This window comes from Chaetomium globosum, genomic scaffold (genome assembly GCF_000143365.1).
Source record: "Chaetomium globosum CBS 148.51 scaffold_5 genomic scaffold, whole genome shotgun sequence".
NCBI lineage: Eukaryota > Fungi > Ascomycota > Sordariomycetes > Sordariales > Chaetomiaceae > Chaetomium > Chaetomium globosum.
Genome location: NT_165980.1, coordinates 1,262,201 through 1,274,346, shown reverse-complemented (window position 1 = coordinate 1,274,346; position 12,146 = coordinate 1,262,201). Strand labels below are relative to the sequence as shown.

The window sequence follows — 12,146 nt, the reverse complement described above, 5'->3', positions numbered from 1 at the left end:
TTTGTCACAGCGGAGGCCGAGGGGAGGAGGCAAACAGGTGGACAAAGAAGAGAAGGGATCATACCGGCCCGAGATGAGTCTGTCGACGACAGAATCGATGCTCCCCGCGGGGTGCGAGAAGGACGTCAGCGCCATCTCGGTCATCTCCCCGCGCATCGACTGCGCCATCTTGGCCGTCACCTCGCTGTATTTCCATTCGGGCAGGGCGAGCAGGTAAGAAAGCTTGGTTAGTGCCGCCTCGGTGGTCAGGTCGTGGCCAAAAACGACGCCGGCGCGACCGAGCGCGGTGGCGGGGGCGTAGAGTGGGGATACAAACCCGTTGGTGCACTGGCTGACGTTGACGATGACGATGCCACGCTCGACGGCGTCACGAATCACCTTGGTGAGGCTCCCGTCCACGCCGCCGGGGGCGTTGCCCATGCCGAACGTCTCAAGGATCAGCCCGCGGAGGTTCGGCGCCCTAAGCACGGAGTCCACCATCTCGGGCTTGATGCCGGGGAAGATGCGCAGGCAGGCCACGTGCGCCGTGTCCAGGTACTTGGTCACGCGGAAGCTGGCGATGCTGGTCGGCCGCCGCACCAGCGCCCAGTTCACGTCCACCCCCAGCGACGTCACCTTGGCCAGCGGTGAGCAGTTGGGGCTATCGAAGGCCTCGAACGACGACGCCGACACCTTGGTCGTGCGGTTGCCGCGGAAGAGCGTGTGGTGGAAGAAGAGGCAGACCTCGGGGATGACGAAGGTACCAGCGATGATGAGCGAGCCCAGCAGGTTGTCGACGGCGTCGGACTGCAGGGCGAAGATAGATGCCTGCGAGCCCGTCAGGATGACGGGCTTGCCGAGGTCGGCCATCATGAAGGAGAGGGCCGACGCCGTGTAGGCGAGCGAGTCGGTGCCGTGCAGCACGACGAAGCCGTCGAAGATGTGGTAGTTCTCCTTGATGGTCATGGCGATCTCGGTCCAGCCCGTGGACGAGATGGAGCTCGAGTCGAGCAACGGCTGGAACTCGAGGATGCCGTAGCGGATGTGCCGCGAGTATGCGCTCGGGGGGGTGCGCAGGCTGTCGAGGGTCAGCTTGACGCCATTCTTGTAGGCGTGAATCTTGACTAGACGTTGTCAGTATCTGGTAGTCCGAGAGGGCAACCGCCCGTTTTCATAGTTCGTATTGAATACCAGCTCTCCGCTCTTAGCAGTCGCTAATTCTGGAAACACACACCATACCACGGCTGCATCCCTTGCGTGATCTTTTGAGCTTACCTGAAGGTGAAGAATTGTCGTTGAATGACGGCCGAGGAGCCATGGCATTCTCGAGGAAGCCGGTCATGGGAACCAGACCGTCCGCTGAAGGCTGCATACAGATCGTCCCGCCGGTCATGATGATGAGCACCCGGGACTCTGGGTAGCGAGAATCGGGGTTCGTCCCCTCCATGAGCAGCGTTCCACCCATATTGGGTGGAGGATGGAGGGTTTTGGTGGAAAGTTGAGCGTTTCTGTGATGTAGAATTGTTGAAGTGATCGCGGACTTGTCGACTGCCTGAGCTTAAATTCCCCTGCCGGTTTTATCTGAGAGATAGTTGAAAAATGTCAAGGTAGGCCACAAGGTCATAAGATTCTTTGTCAACTTCCACACAGTGATCGTGGTGTTCGATCTGAATTATGTCCAGGGATTCCTTGACTTGAAATTCTGATCGCGTGGAATGCCAACTTTTAAGGTTTCCAAAGATAAAAGATAAACAAATCCAACATGGCAAACCCCTTGCAGACCGATGACGGGACGAAAATAAACTACTGGAGAGGCGGTAGTCACGCGCGCACCGGATTCCCAGATCTCTTAGCTAACAGAAAGTCAATTGCGGATCGCCCCGACAGGACCAGGATTTAGGAGCCGTTGGCAGCCGCGGTGAAAATTCCCTGTAGGGGCATCAGCACCGACTTCGGGCTTCTTCGTCATGGGTCGGTAATGCACCGATGCATCGTTGTGGAAGGAGATAAGGCATGGGCGGCGGTTTGGCGGTGGTGGACTCGGTGAAGACCGGTCAGGGTTACCGGGGATTCCTCGTGGACGGACTTGTCTCGGAAACCCGATAACGGACGGGCCTTGCAGTATTGCGCTGGCAAATATTGTACAGTCGGTCACGGATTGGGATATATGAGGCTTGGTCGGAGAGTTTCGACAAAATGGGACCGAGGAGGCGAATGGTCAAGGCTACGATGAAGGAGTTGAACGATAATTGCGTAGCTTCCTCACCTTCGCCGGAAAGGTTTTGGCGCCCCAGCAATTATTTTTATGTTGTACGAATAATAAGTAACTAACTAGGTAAGACTTCGTAGTTAATTAAATGAGTTGGAGCGGTTGATTTTTATCCACCTGAATCCCGGGGTATCTGAATTCTGCACCGCCGCCAAGAGAACCGTTGAGGAACGAGAATCAAGATCCAGATCGGGCAGTTTCTACTGGTACACAACAGACCTGACATTGGAAAGAAGCTGTGATTCAATGGTTCTAGATCAATTCAGGCCGGGGTGTTCTCGGCCCGGAATTCGGCAAACCTCAGGTGCCGTTCATGGCCCCCAGAAAATGCAAACGGCCCTGGACCCCACGCCTTGGCAGGGCCCCGCTGTTAATCCAACCCCGCCGACTGAACAATTTGTGAATGCCAAGGCCTGCACAATTTCGCAACAGTGCGGGACCTGCGCCGTGTTAGTCGCTACAAACAGTGGGCAACTAGAAGAATTTTTCTGCCATCCCACCTTATTTCACTCAGCTATCGCCATCATTCTGGTCCCAGAGCTCTCTCCATTCCCTTTCCACCTTAAGATAGACCCATAGCAGCCAAAAACAGCAGCAAAAATGGGCCGCCACTCTCGAAGAAACCCCCGTTAGCTACGAGGAGCTTTCGGACCTCGAGCAAGAGTTCGATGACGTCGAGACCGAGATCAGTGAGTTAATGGCCATTTCGCAACATTGACAACAGCGCACTAATGCCATCTCGCAAGTCCGCCAGCAGTACACCCTCTCCAAGCCGCTCTATGTCCGCCGCGCTGAGCTGCTCGCCAAGATCCCCAACTTCTGGGCGCTCGTCCTCGAGCAGGCGCCCATGGACATCGACGAGTACATTCAGCCGTCTGACTCGGCCCTCCTCCTGACCTCGCTCAAGAACCTCTCGGTGAGCCGCTTCGAGCTTGACGCCGACGAGAAGAAGGGCGACCCGCGCAGCGTCGCCATCCGCTTTGAGTTCGCCGAGAACGAGCACTTCGAGGACACCGTGCTGGAGAAGAAGTTCTGGTGGCGTCAGAGTAAGGACGGCTTCGTCGGCCTCGTCAGCGAGCCCGTCGATATCAAGTGGAAGAAGGGCAAGGACCTGACCGACGGCCTCCTCAGCCTGGTCAAGGCCGTTTATGACGAGCAGTTGGCCAAGCCCAAGCAGGAGAAGAAGGCCGGCAAGCCTGAGAAGGTCGTCCTGACTGAGAAGCAGAAGGCGCTCAAGGAGAAGATCGACAAGACCGGCATGGGCGGTGTCAGCTTCTTCGCGTGGTTCGGCTACATTGGCGAGTACGTCTCTGCCGACGAGAGCAAGGAGGCGATTGAGGAGGAGAAGGAGGAGCGGCCTAGGAAGAGGAAGGCGGGTGAGGAGGTGCCCAAGAAGGACGAGGATGAGGAGATGGCCGACGATGATGATGATGATGAGGATGACGAGGATGACTTGGACATCTTCCCCATGGGTGATGCCGTTGCTATGGCCATTGCCGACGACCTGTGGCCCGGCGCTCTCAAGTACTTCAGTGAGTTTACCGCCATTGGCCCCTCGACCGAATGGTTCACTAACCCGTGGCAGTCCAAGCCCAGGAGCAAGATAATCTGAGCGAGCTCGACTTCGAGACGGACGACGAGGATGAGGACGAGGATGACGAAGAGGACAAGGGCGCCGACAGGCCGCAGAAGAAGCACAAGGGCGCCTGCGCCCACGGCTGCAAGCACTGAGCTGGAACTGCTAGGTCTCTTCACAATCAGGTCTGCGATACCCCCTAAACTCTCATGATTTGGACACAGGAATTTGTTATGAATGATGGATAGACAAAAATGGCTTTGTTTTTGCCGCATAGGCAAGAGCTCTTAGAATGAAAATTAGCTCGGATTCTCGAAGAGTCAGGTTCGATTCGTTTGGCCCATACCTTCTGGTATGAGGCGCCAGCCAAGTCTCGAGGTGATGTTCCCAGCGTGTTTAGGGAGCTCCAGGTTGTCAACAAACTATGTGTCATGGGCTCCTTGGGTGAAGCGAGCCGCCTAGCTAGACGGCCAAGGGCGCTTAAGAATTAGGGTGTGGTTGTCAAGACTTTATTGTCTTTTTTTCTCGGGGATTCTCACTCGTTTTTAGTATTCCTTTCTTATTTCTCTTGATTTTTGCGCTATTTTTATTTCCTCCTCTCCCTTTTTATTTGTTGCTTCGTACCTGAATTTCTTTTCTATTTCCTACATTTCTTTCCGAACAGTGGTGAACCCAAGCAGTGGTCCAGATCTCTTGGCGCCAACGGCAGTTCAGGGGTACCCTCAGGGTGGGGGATGTCTCAGACTTCCCTCTCCATCAACACCACCACCGGCTTGGCTCACGACACGTACCACAGCAACAAGAATAGCAGGGATCTTCGCTTCAGTGCACGGAAGGTCCTTATTCAAGTCCCGTATATCTGAAGTTTCTTCACTATTTTTCCAGAATGCCCAGGTCATCAGCCAGTAGAAACATGATACCCGTCCTGCCGCCCGTCGGCAGTGATTCGTGTCCCCAGGGGTTCCACCTCCATCTCGAACTGCAAGTGTTTCAGCCTCTCTTGTCTCCCGGAGCGCCCACACTACGGTACCAGGAAGTTCCGGGAACCAAGACACCAGGGAGATTCAAGGTAGTCCTTGGCTTGGGGCTGTGATGGGACGTTTCCTTGGACGTGCGCGTCCCTACCTGGACTAGGAAAGTTTCCCATGTCACTTGGTCCAGATCTTCTTCCTCTCACCTTCTTTCCTGTTTTCACTTCAACCTTACCTTCCTTTTGGATCCGATTGTTGGATCACAGTCTATGGCAACCAGTTGCTAGACTTTCTTTTCATTTTCTTTTCCTTGCCCTTCAATTCGTAACGCGCTTTGGTCGCTGTTTTTATCGAGGCTGTGCCCTTTCTTTCATTAAAAACAATCTGACCATACCACCCGGGATTGTGGTTTCGTTTGAATACGGTCTCTTATTGTCGTCTTATTGTTAGACGTCAGCCGTTCTTCGTTAGCTCCATGGACAAGCCTGGCTCCCCTACGCTCTAGGCTGGACATCATTTCCGTCACTCGTTGTAAATACGGATACACTAGAATCATGAGGATTTCTGGGCTTGTGGCCTCTCTGGGCCTACTGGTGGGATCAGGAAAAGCGATAGAGCTGGTCCTTGAAGATGAAGGTAAGGCAGTAGCAGCCTTGTCGGGAACTTCAACAACCCCAGAAGCTAACATGATGTCTAGCCTCCGTCAAAGCCGCCGCCAGCACAATAGCATTCGGGTTAGTCAAGTACTACACCGGGAACAACACAGGAGATACACCAGGCAACCTGCCCGATCCGTATTTCTGGTGGGAAGCGGGTGCCATGTTCGGGACCCTGATCGACTACTGGGCATTAACCGGAGACGACTCGTACAATGCCATCACCGCCCAGGCCCTCCTCCACCAAGGGACCGAGAACGGCGACTTCAAGCCCCGGAACCAGACACGCACACTCGGCAACGACGACCAGGGGTTCTGGGGGATGGCGGCCATGTCGGCGGCCGAGAACAAGCTCCCCGACCCGCCACCGGACCAACCACAATGGCTCGCGCTCGCCCAGTCCCTTTTCAATCAGTTTGCATCCCGCTGGGACGAGGAGGCCTGCGGCGGCGGACTCCGGTGGCAGATCTTCACCTTCAACAACGGCTTCAACTACAAGAACTCCATATCCAACGGCTGCTTCTTCAACATCGCGGCACGACTAGCACGCTACACAGGTAACGAGACGTACGCGGAATGGGCCGACAAGATCTTCGCATGGGAGGAAAAAGTCGGGCTGATCACAGAAGACCACACGGTGCGCGACGGCGTGCACGTCAACATCGACACCAAAACCTGCGAGAGCATGGACCCGAACCGCTGGACCTACAACGCGGGCATCTTCCTGCACGGCGCGGCGGTCATGTACAACCACACCAACGCCTCGTCGATCTGGCAGACCCGCGTGGACGGCCTGCTGCAATCCGCGCGCGCCACCTTCTTCAACGACGACGGCGTCGTCTTCGAGCAGCTGTGCGAACCCAGCGGGTTCTGCAACAACGACCAGCGCAGTTTCAAGGGCTACCTGACGCGGTGGCTGGCCGGCACCACGCAGATGGCGCCCTACACCTTCGACGCCATCCACCCGCTGCTGGAGAACGACGCCCGCGCCGCCGCCGCCGTCTGCATCGGCGACACCCCCGCCCCGGCCTTCAAGGGCCACTCCGGCACCGCCTGCGGGTTTAGCTGGACCACGCCGGGTCGTTTTGATGGGTCCGTTGGGGTGGGCGAGCAGATGAATGCGCTGTCGGCGGTCATGTACACGCTGGTGGGTCGGGTGGCGGCGCCCGTGACGGCAGATACGGGCGGGACGTCGAAGGGGAATCCGAATGCGATGGAGCATGAGGAGCCGTTGGGGTATAAGGAGATCACGTTGGGGGATCGGGTCGCGGCGGGGTTTGTGACGTCCGCGTTGGCGCTGGGGGTGGTGGCCGGGTCTGCGTTCGTGATGATATAGCCCGGGTGGCTGGTTTTTGGAGGGTGAAGGATTGGGTGGTATGGGATCATGACCCAGGCGTTTTGGGATTTGGCATTATTTGGCGTTTGGGTATTTGTGGTTTGAATGCTGGATCCATCACATCTGCGGCTTTGAGAGCTGGTTTGGATTTGGATAAGTGATGATGAGATATGGACAAACGGAAATCATTAAGAGCACATGGAAGACACCATGTTGCTAACAATTAAGAACAAATAAGGCATATTCTCTGCCCTATGATTTGGTTAAAGCCGACTTCCTGTTCCTCAGACATTACAGTTATCCCGCCTTTTATTCCTTCCCTTGTTCTTTTCAACCACCGCAGCGGTTAATCTTAGACCCGAAAGCAGTCCTCGGACAGAAACCTGCCTGGCTTGCTCAGTCCCCATGGCGACGATCGGGAGTCAAAAGTGAGGTCACTTGGGCTTGGTACGACGGGAAATCAAGTTGCAGCAGTCGGGTCATGACCCGCCCCGCACTCACCCCCACCTTCCTGCGATATCAGTATCAGTGCCGTTCAACATCGGGCAAGCTCTCCCGAGAACGTGGTTGCCGAGAGGCGCTATTGATCCGTCATAACCGTTTTGAGTCCGCTTGTCTGTTCGGGTTTAGTTCTCGAGAAATACTTAAATTCTAGTGTATTCCGAGCGCTCGGTTCATGGTATCAGGTGCCGTTTAAACACGCCCAGCAAGGTCTCGAATAGAGTAACGCTTCTTTATACATCGACAACGGGCCTTCTCACTTTCAGTCACTATTATCAGAGTCAAGGCCAACCACGTCTGAGCGCTTCTTCATTCCATTGATCCAAGAACCACACCTCACCTAACCCAACCCCCTTCCTGACCTCTCACTTACTTATACCCTTCCCTCTCCCCAACACCAAGACCAACCACCACCATGTCCAGCAAACACTTCCTCCCCTCCCCCACCGACCTCGTCGCCTCCTCCCTGCACTCCCTCACCCTCACCAACCCGGGCCTCGCCCTCGACGCCGCCAACAAAATCGTGTACCGCCGACCAGGGTACGGAACACTACCACCACCACCCCACCCACACCAGCACCAACAGCAGCAGCAGCAGCAGCATCAACAGCGCGTCCACATCATCTCGGGCGGCGGCTCCGGCCACGAGCCGTCCTTCGCGGGGATGGTCGGCCCGGGCCTGCTCAGCGCCGCCGTCGCGGGCACCATCTTTGCGAGCCGCGCCACACACAAGGTGCGTGCGGCAAATATGGGCCGGGTGGGGGAAGGGAATTCTTCTTCCTCCTCCTCCTCTTCCGGGAGAGAGGAGGGGGGCGGGGTGCTGGTCACGGTCATGAACTACACGGGCGACGTGCTCAATTTTGGGGTGGGCGTGGAGAAGGCGAGGGCGGCGGGGGTGCGGGTCGAGATGGTGGTTGTGGGGGATGATGTTGGGGTGGGGAGGGCGAAGGCCGGGAAGGTTGGGCGGAGGGGGATTGCCGGCACGGTGCTGGTGCATAAGATCAGTGGGGCGTTGGCTGCGCAGGGCAGGGCGTTGGAGGAGGTTGTCAAGGTGGCGCGGCTGGTGGCGGGGAATTTGGTCAGTGTTGGGGCGAGTCTGGAGCATGTCCATGTGCCGGGGAGGGCGAAGCCTGATGCCGGCTCGGCTGAGTATCTGGGGGATGGGGAGGTGGAGATTGGGATGGGGATTCACAACGAGCCGGGCTCGAGTAAGGAGATGGTTGCGCTGCCGGAGCTGGTGCGGAAGATGCTGGCGCAGATGCTGGACCAGAGCGACGAGGATAGGGCGTTTGTGAACGTCAACTCGAACGAGGTGGTGCTGTTGGTGAATAACCTGGGAGGCGTCAGCGTGCTGGAGATGGGCGGCATTGTGAGTGAAGTGGTGGCGCAGCTCGAGAAGAGTTACAATATCCGGCCGGTGCGCATCCTCAGCGGGACCTTCATGACCAGCCTCAACGGGCTGGGTTTTAGCATCACGTTGCTGAACGTGGTCAACACCGACATTGGCGGGCCCAGCATGATTGAGCTGCTCGACTACCCGTGTGAGGCCACGGGCTGGTCGTCCCCCATCTCGAAACGGACGTGGGAGGAGAAGAACACGGCGACTCGGGAACAGGACAAGTCAGGGGGAGGTGACATCAAGCCTAGTGGCCTGGAGATGGACGGCGCATCCGCACAACAGGCGCTCCGTCGGGCATTGGAGGCGGTCGTGGCGGTTGAGCCAGAAGTCACACGCTACGACACTGTGGTGGGGGATGGCGACTGCGGGATTGGGTTGAAGAGGGGTGCCGAAGGTAAGTGAGAAGACACCCACCCCCTTTCCTCTGTTAGTGGCCATTGCTAACAACAGATGCAGCCATTCTAAGTCATTTACAGTCACATCCGCTGTCGGGAGACGCTGTGGTGGACTTGGCCAGCATTGTACCCATCGTGGAAAGGGAGATGGACGGTACTTCAGGGGCTCTATATGCCATTTTCCTTAACGCCCTCCTGGCCTCGTTGAGATCCCAGGGCGAAGGTCCGGCATCTCCCCAGGTCTGGGCGGTGGCGCTCAGGCAGAGCTGCGAGGCCCTCTCCAAGTACACGCCAGCTCGGCCGGGAGACCGCACCCTAGTGGATGCTCTGTACCCCTTCGTCGACGTTCTTGAACAGACGGGCGACATCAGGAAGTCAGCCGAGGCAGCTCAGAACGCGGCCGACGGCACCAAGGGTATGAAGCCTAGTCTAGGCCGGACCGTGTACATCGGCGGGTCTGGTTATGAGCAGGTACCCGACCCGGGTGCATGGGGACTTGCCAGTTTCTTTCTGGGTCTGGCGGGGATTAAGAAGGTGGATGAAGGGTGGGAGAAGCTGTGAGGGGCAGAGTGGGTGGGGGGAGGGGGGTGGTGTGGTAGTGAGTTATCATCGCAAGCCGCAAGCTTGTAGTTGTTGGTGAAAAGTATGAGATATGGACACCCGGATATGTTTTACCGTCATCTCAAATACTCGTTTCGGGCAGATTAAACTTGGCCTTGAAACCATGGATTGCTCGCTGCTCGTTGTGTGAGGAAAGAGAGGTGCTGTTCGAGCCCCTGCCAATTGAGAATGCCGATTGGCTGTGGGTTTGTTCTGTCCCTCTCTCACGGCCGGCTACAGCTGCTACTCACAGCTGCCACTGGCAGTCAGGGACCCCTGCTCCGGGCCCGCGGTCACCTTCGGTCCAGTAAAAGCTGCAATCGCCAATCGCAGCCGACTTTGGAAAAGACGGCGGCGGCAGCAAGTGTCTTGGGCCTCGGTGCGAATTCAAGGTCAATGGTCCACTGTCCGAGGGGGGGAAATATATCACCACCAGACACTGGGACAAGTCATATTAAATGTTCGCCCACACGATTGCCAGCCGAGCGGTGCCGGCAGCACCAGCAACAACAATAGCAGCAACCATCTCCCGGGCCTGCATCCGACCTTCCACACGCACAAGCACCCTGTTTGCCATGCCTCTCAGAGCCAAGCTGCTGTCGCAACAGCCGCAGTCACAACGGCTGGTATGCCCTTGAGCACCACCACCCCCGATCACCCATCTGGACGTCTCACCACTGACCGCTTGCTACTCCAGATGTCGACACAACAAGCCTACGATCTTTTCAAACCCCGCGACGACGACGAGCCCGAGGATGTCCTCTTCAACAGTCTCTACGGCCTCCGGTCCGTCGAGCTCAACAGGCCAAAGAAGTACAACGCTCTCAACGGGTCCATGATCCGCAAGATCGCCCCGCGCATGCTGGAATGGGCCAAGTCGGACATGGCCAACGTTATCGTGATGAAGGGCGCTGGAGAGAAGGCTTTCTGTGCCGGCGGCGACGTCGCCCAGCTGGCCGAGTGGAACCAGTCCGGGCCCGAGGGCCAGGCGAAATCCAAGGAGTACTTCGCACAGGAATACCAGCTGGACCACCTGATCGCCACCTACAACAAGCCCTATGTCGCCTTCATGGATGGCATCACCATGGGCGGCGGCGTCGGGCTCAGCATCCACGCCCCCTTCCGCATCGCGACCGAGCGCACCGTCTTCGCCATGCCCGAGACGAACATCGGCTTCTTCCCCGACGTCGGCGGCTCCTTCTTCCTCCCCAGGATGCCCGGCTCCGTCGGCACCTACCTCGCCCTGACCAGCTCGCGCCTCACGGGCGCCAACGTCTTCTACTCTGGCGTTGCTACCCACTATCTGCACTCGACCTCTCTTCCGCGGCTCGAGTCCCGCCTCGCCGAGCTGCGCTTCAATGACGAGGAAGATATGGAGACCCGTCTAGCCACCATTAACGCCACCATTGAGGAGTTCGTCACGGGCCTGCCGCACGACGAGCCCATTCTTCTCGGCGGCGAGCTGCGCCGCGCCATCGATCGGTGCTTCTGCCACAACAGTGTCGACCAGATCCTGAGCTCCCTGAAGCGGGAGACCGGCGCGACGCGCCAATGGGCCGAGGAGACCATCACCACGCTGCACGCGCGCTCACCCACGGCCGTGCACGTGGCGCTGCGGCAGATGCGTATCGGTGTCAAGTGGTCCATCCGGGACACCTTCATCCGCGAGCACTCGATCGCGTCCAAGTTCATGGCCTCGCACGACTTCACCGAGGGTGTCACTGCGCTGCTCGTCGACAAGCGGCCCGCGACCTGGAAGCCGGCGTCGCTCACCGAGATCTCCCCGGAGCAGAGCCCCAAGCTGACCGAAGACTACTTCCTCATGTCGCGCAAAGAACCCAAGCTGGAGCTGCTGACGGAGGCCAACTACGAAGACTACCCGTACGCCCAGTTCGGCGTGCCCACCGAAGCACAGGTCGAGAAGAAGGTCAGCCTGGGTACCATGTCGCGCCCCCAAATCGTCGACGCCTTCCTGAGGGAGAGGAGCCAGAAGCAGGGCGTCAAGGAGGTCGTCGAGGAGATCCTGGCCCGCAAAACCACGGGCGGGTCCAGGGCGGTGGCGAAATGGGTGTACTAGAGCGGCTCCTTAGAAGGTGTAGGATAGACCGACCTGTACGGCGTGTGCAATATAAAAATAGAGTTGTACGATGTGTTCGTCTGGTGTTTTGCCCATGTCCGTGCCTTGATTTTGTAATGGGTCGATACAGCATAGTTCATTTGATCAACGATGTCTTCTGTGGACCAATGAAACAAAACGTTGGGCGTAAAGTGTTCCATCCCCCTCATCATAACATTACAGCCGTATCCTATTTTTGTTTAATCTATTCCTATCCCATCCCATCCCATCCCATCCCATCCCATCCCATCCCTCCCTACACCCCCAAACTTCTTGACACACCCCCACACACCACCGGCACCACCACATTATCTGTACCCCGCGGCAGCACCGCCTCCGGTCAACGAA

At 57.4% G+C, this 12,146-nt stretch overlaps 6 protein-coding genes across 6 annotated transcripts in view; 4 read left to right on the top strand and 2 right to left on the bottom strand.

Moving 5' to 3' along the window:
* The window catches only part of CHGG_07237 (uncharacterized protein), a gene marked incomplete at both ends in the record, with an annotated part of 2,142 nt that extends 698 nt beyond the window's left edge, over positions 1 to 1,444 (bottom strand). Inside the window, 2 exons of the mRNA XM_001224892.1 lie at positions 88 to 1,103; positions 1,255 to 1,444. Of these exons, the coding sequence (XP_001224893.1) occupies positions 88 to 1,103; positions 1,255 to 1,444 (1,206 nt within the window). The remainder of the gene's footprint in view (positions 1 to 87; positions 1,104 to 1,254) is intronic.
* A 1,131-nt stretch (positions 1,445 to 2,575) lies between these two features.
* Positions 2,576 to 3,979, top strand: CHGG_07236 (uncharacterized protein; the record flags this gene model as incomplete). Its single annotated transcript, XM_001224891.1, has 4 exons — positions 2,576 to 2,697; positions 2,831 to 2,937; positions 2,995 to 3,780; positions 3,834 to 3,979. 4 exons carry the CDS (start codon positions 2,576 to 2,578, stop codon positions 3,977 to 3,979), a joined length of 1,161 nt encoding a protein of 386 aa, XP_001224892.1.
* Positions 3,980 to 5,349: 1,370 nt separating this feature from the next.
* Positions 5,350 to 6,787, top strand: CHGG_07235 (uncharacterized protein; the record flags this gene model as incomplete). Its single annotated transcript, XM_001224890.1, has 2 exons — positions 5,350 to 5,431; positions 5,493 to 6,787. 2 exons carry the CDS (start codon positions 5,350 to 5,352, stop codon positions 6,785 to 6,787), a joined length of 1,377 nt encoding a protein of 458 aa, XP_001224891.1.
* A 916-nt stretch (positions 6,788 to 7,703) lies between these two features.
* Positions 7,704 to 9,643, top strand: CHGG_07234 (uncharacterized protein; the record flags this gene model as incomplete). Its single annotated transcript, XM_001224889.1, has 2 exons — positions 7,704 to 9,081; positions 9,144 to 9,643. The coding sequence occupies 2 exons, from the start codon at positions 7,704 to 7,706 to the stop codon at positions 9,641 to 9,643; spliced, it is 1,878 nt and encodes a 625-aa protein (XP_001224890.1).
* A 614-nt stretch (positions 9,644 to 10,257) lies between these two features.
* Positions 10,258 to 11,759, top strand: CHGG_07233 (uncharacterized protein; the record flags this gene model as incomplete). Its single annotated transcript, XM_001224888.1, has 2 exons — positions 10,258 to 10,308; positions 10,380 to 11,759. 2 exons carry the CDS (start codon positions 10,258 to 10,260, stop codon positions 11,757 to 11,759), a joined length of 1,431 nt encoding a protein of 476 aa, XP_001224889.1.
* Positions 11,760 to 11,998: 239 nt separating this feature from the next.
* The window catches only part of CHGG_07232 (uncharacterized protein), a gene marked incomplete at both ends in the record, with an annotated part of 2,973 nt that continues 2,825 nt past the window's right edge, over positions 11,999 to 12,146 (bottom strand). Inside the window, one exon of the mRNA XM_001224887.1 lies at positions 11,999 to 12,009. Coding sequence (XP_001224888.1) covers positions 11,999 to 12,009 — 11 coding nt within the window. The remainder of the gene's footprint in view (positions 12,010 to 12,146) is intronic.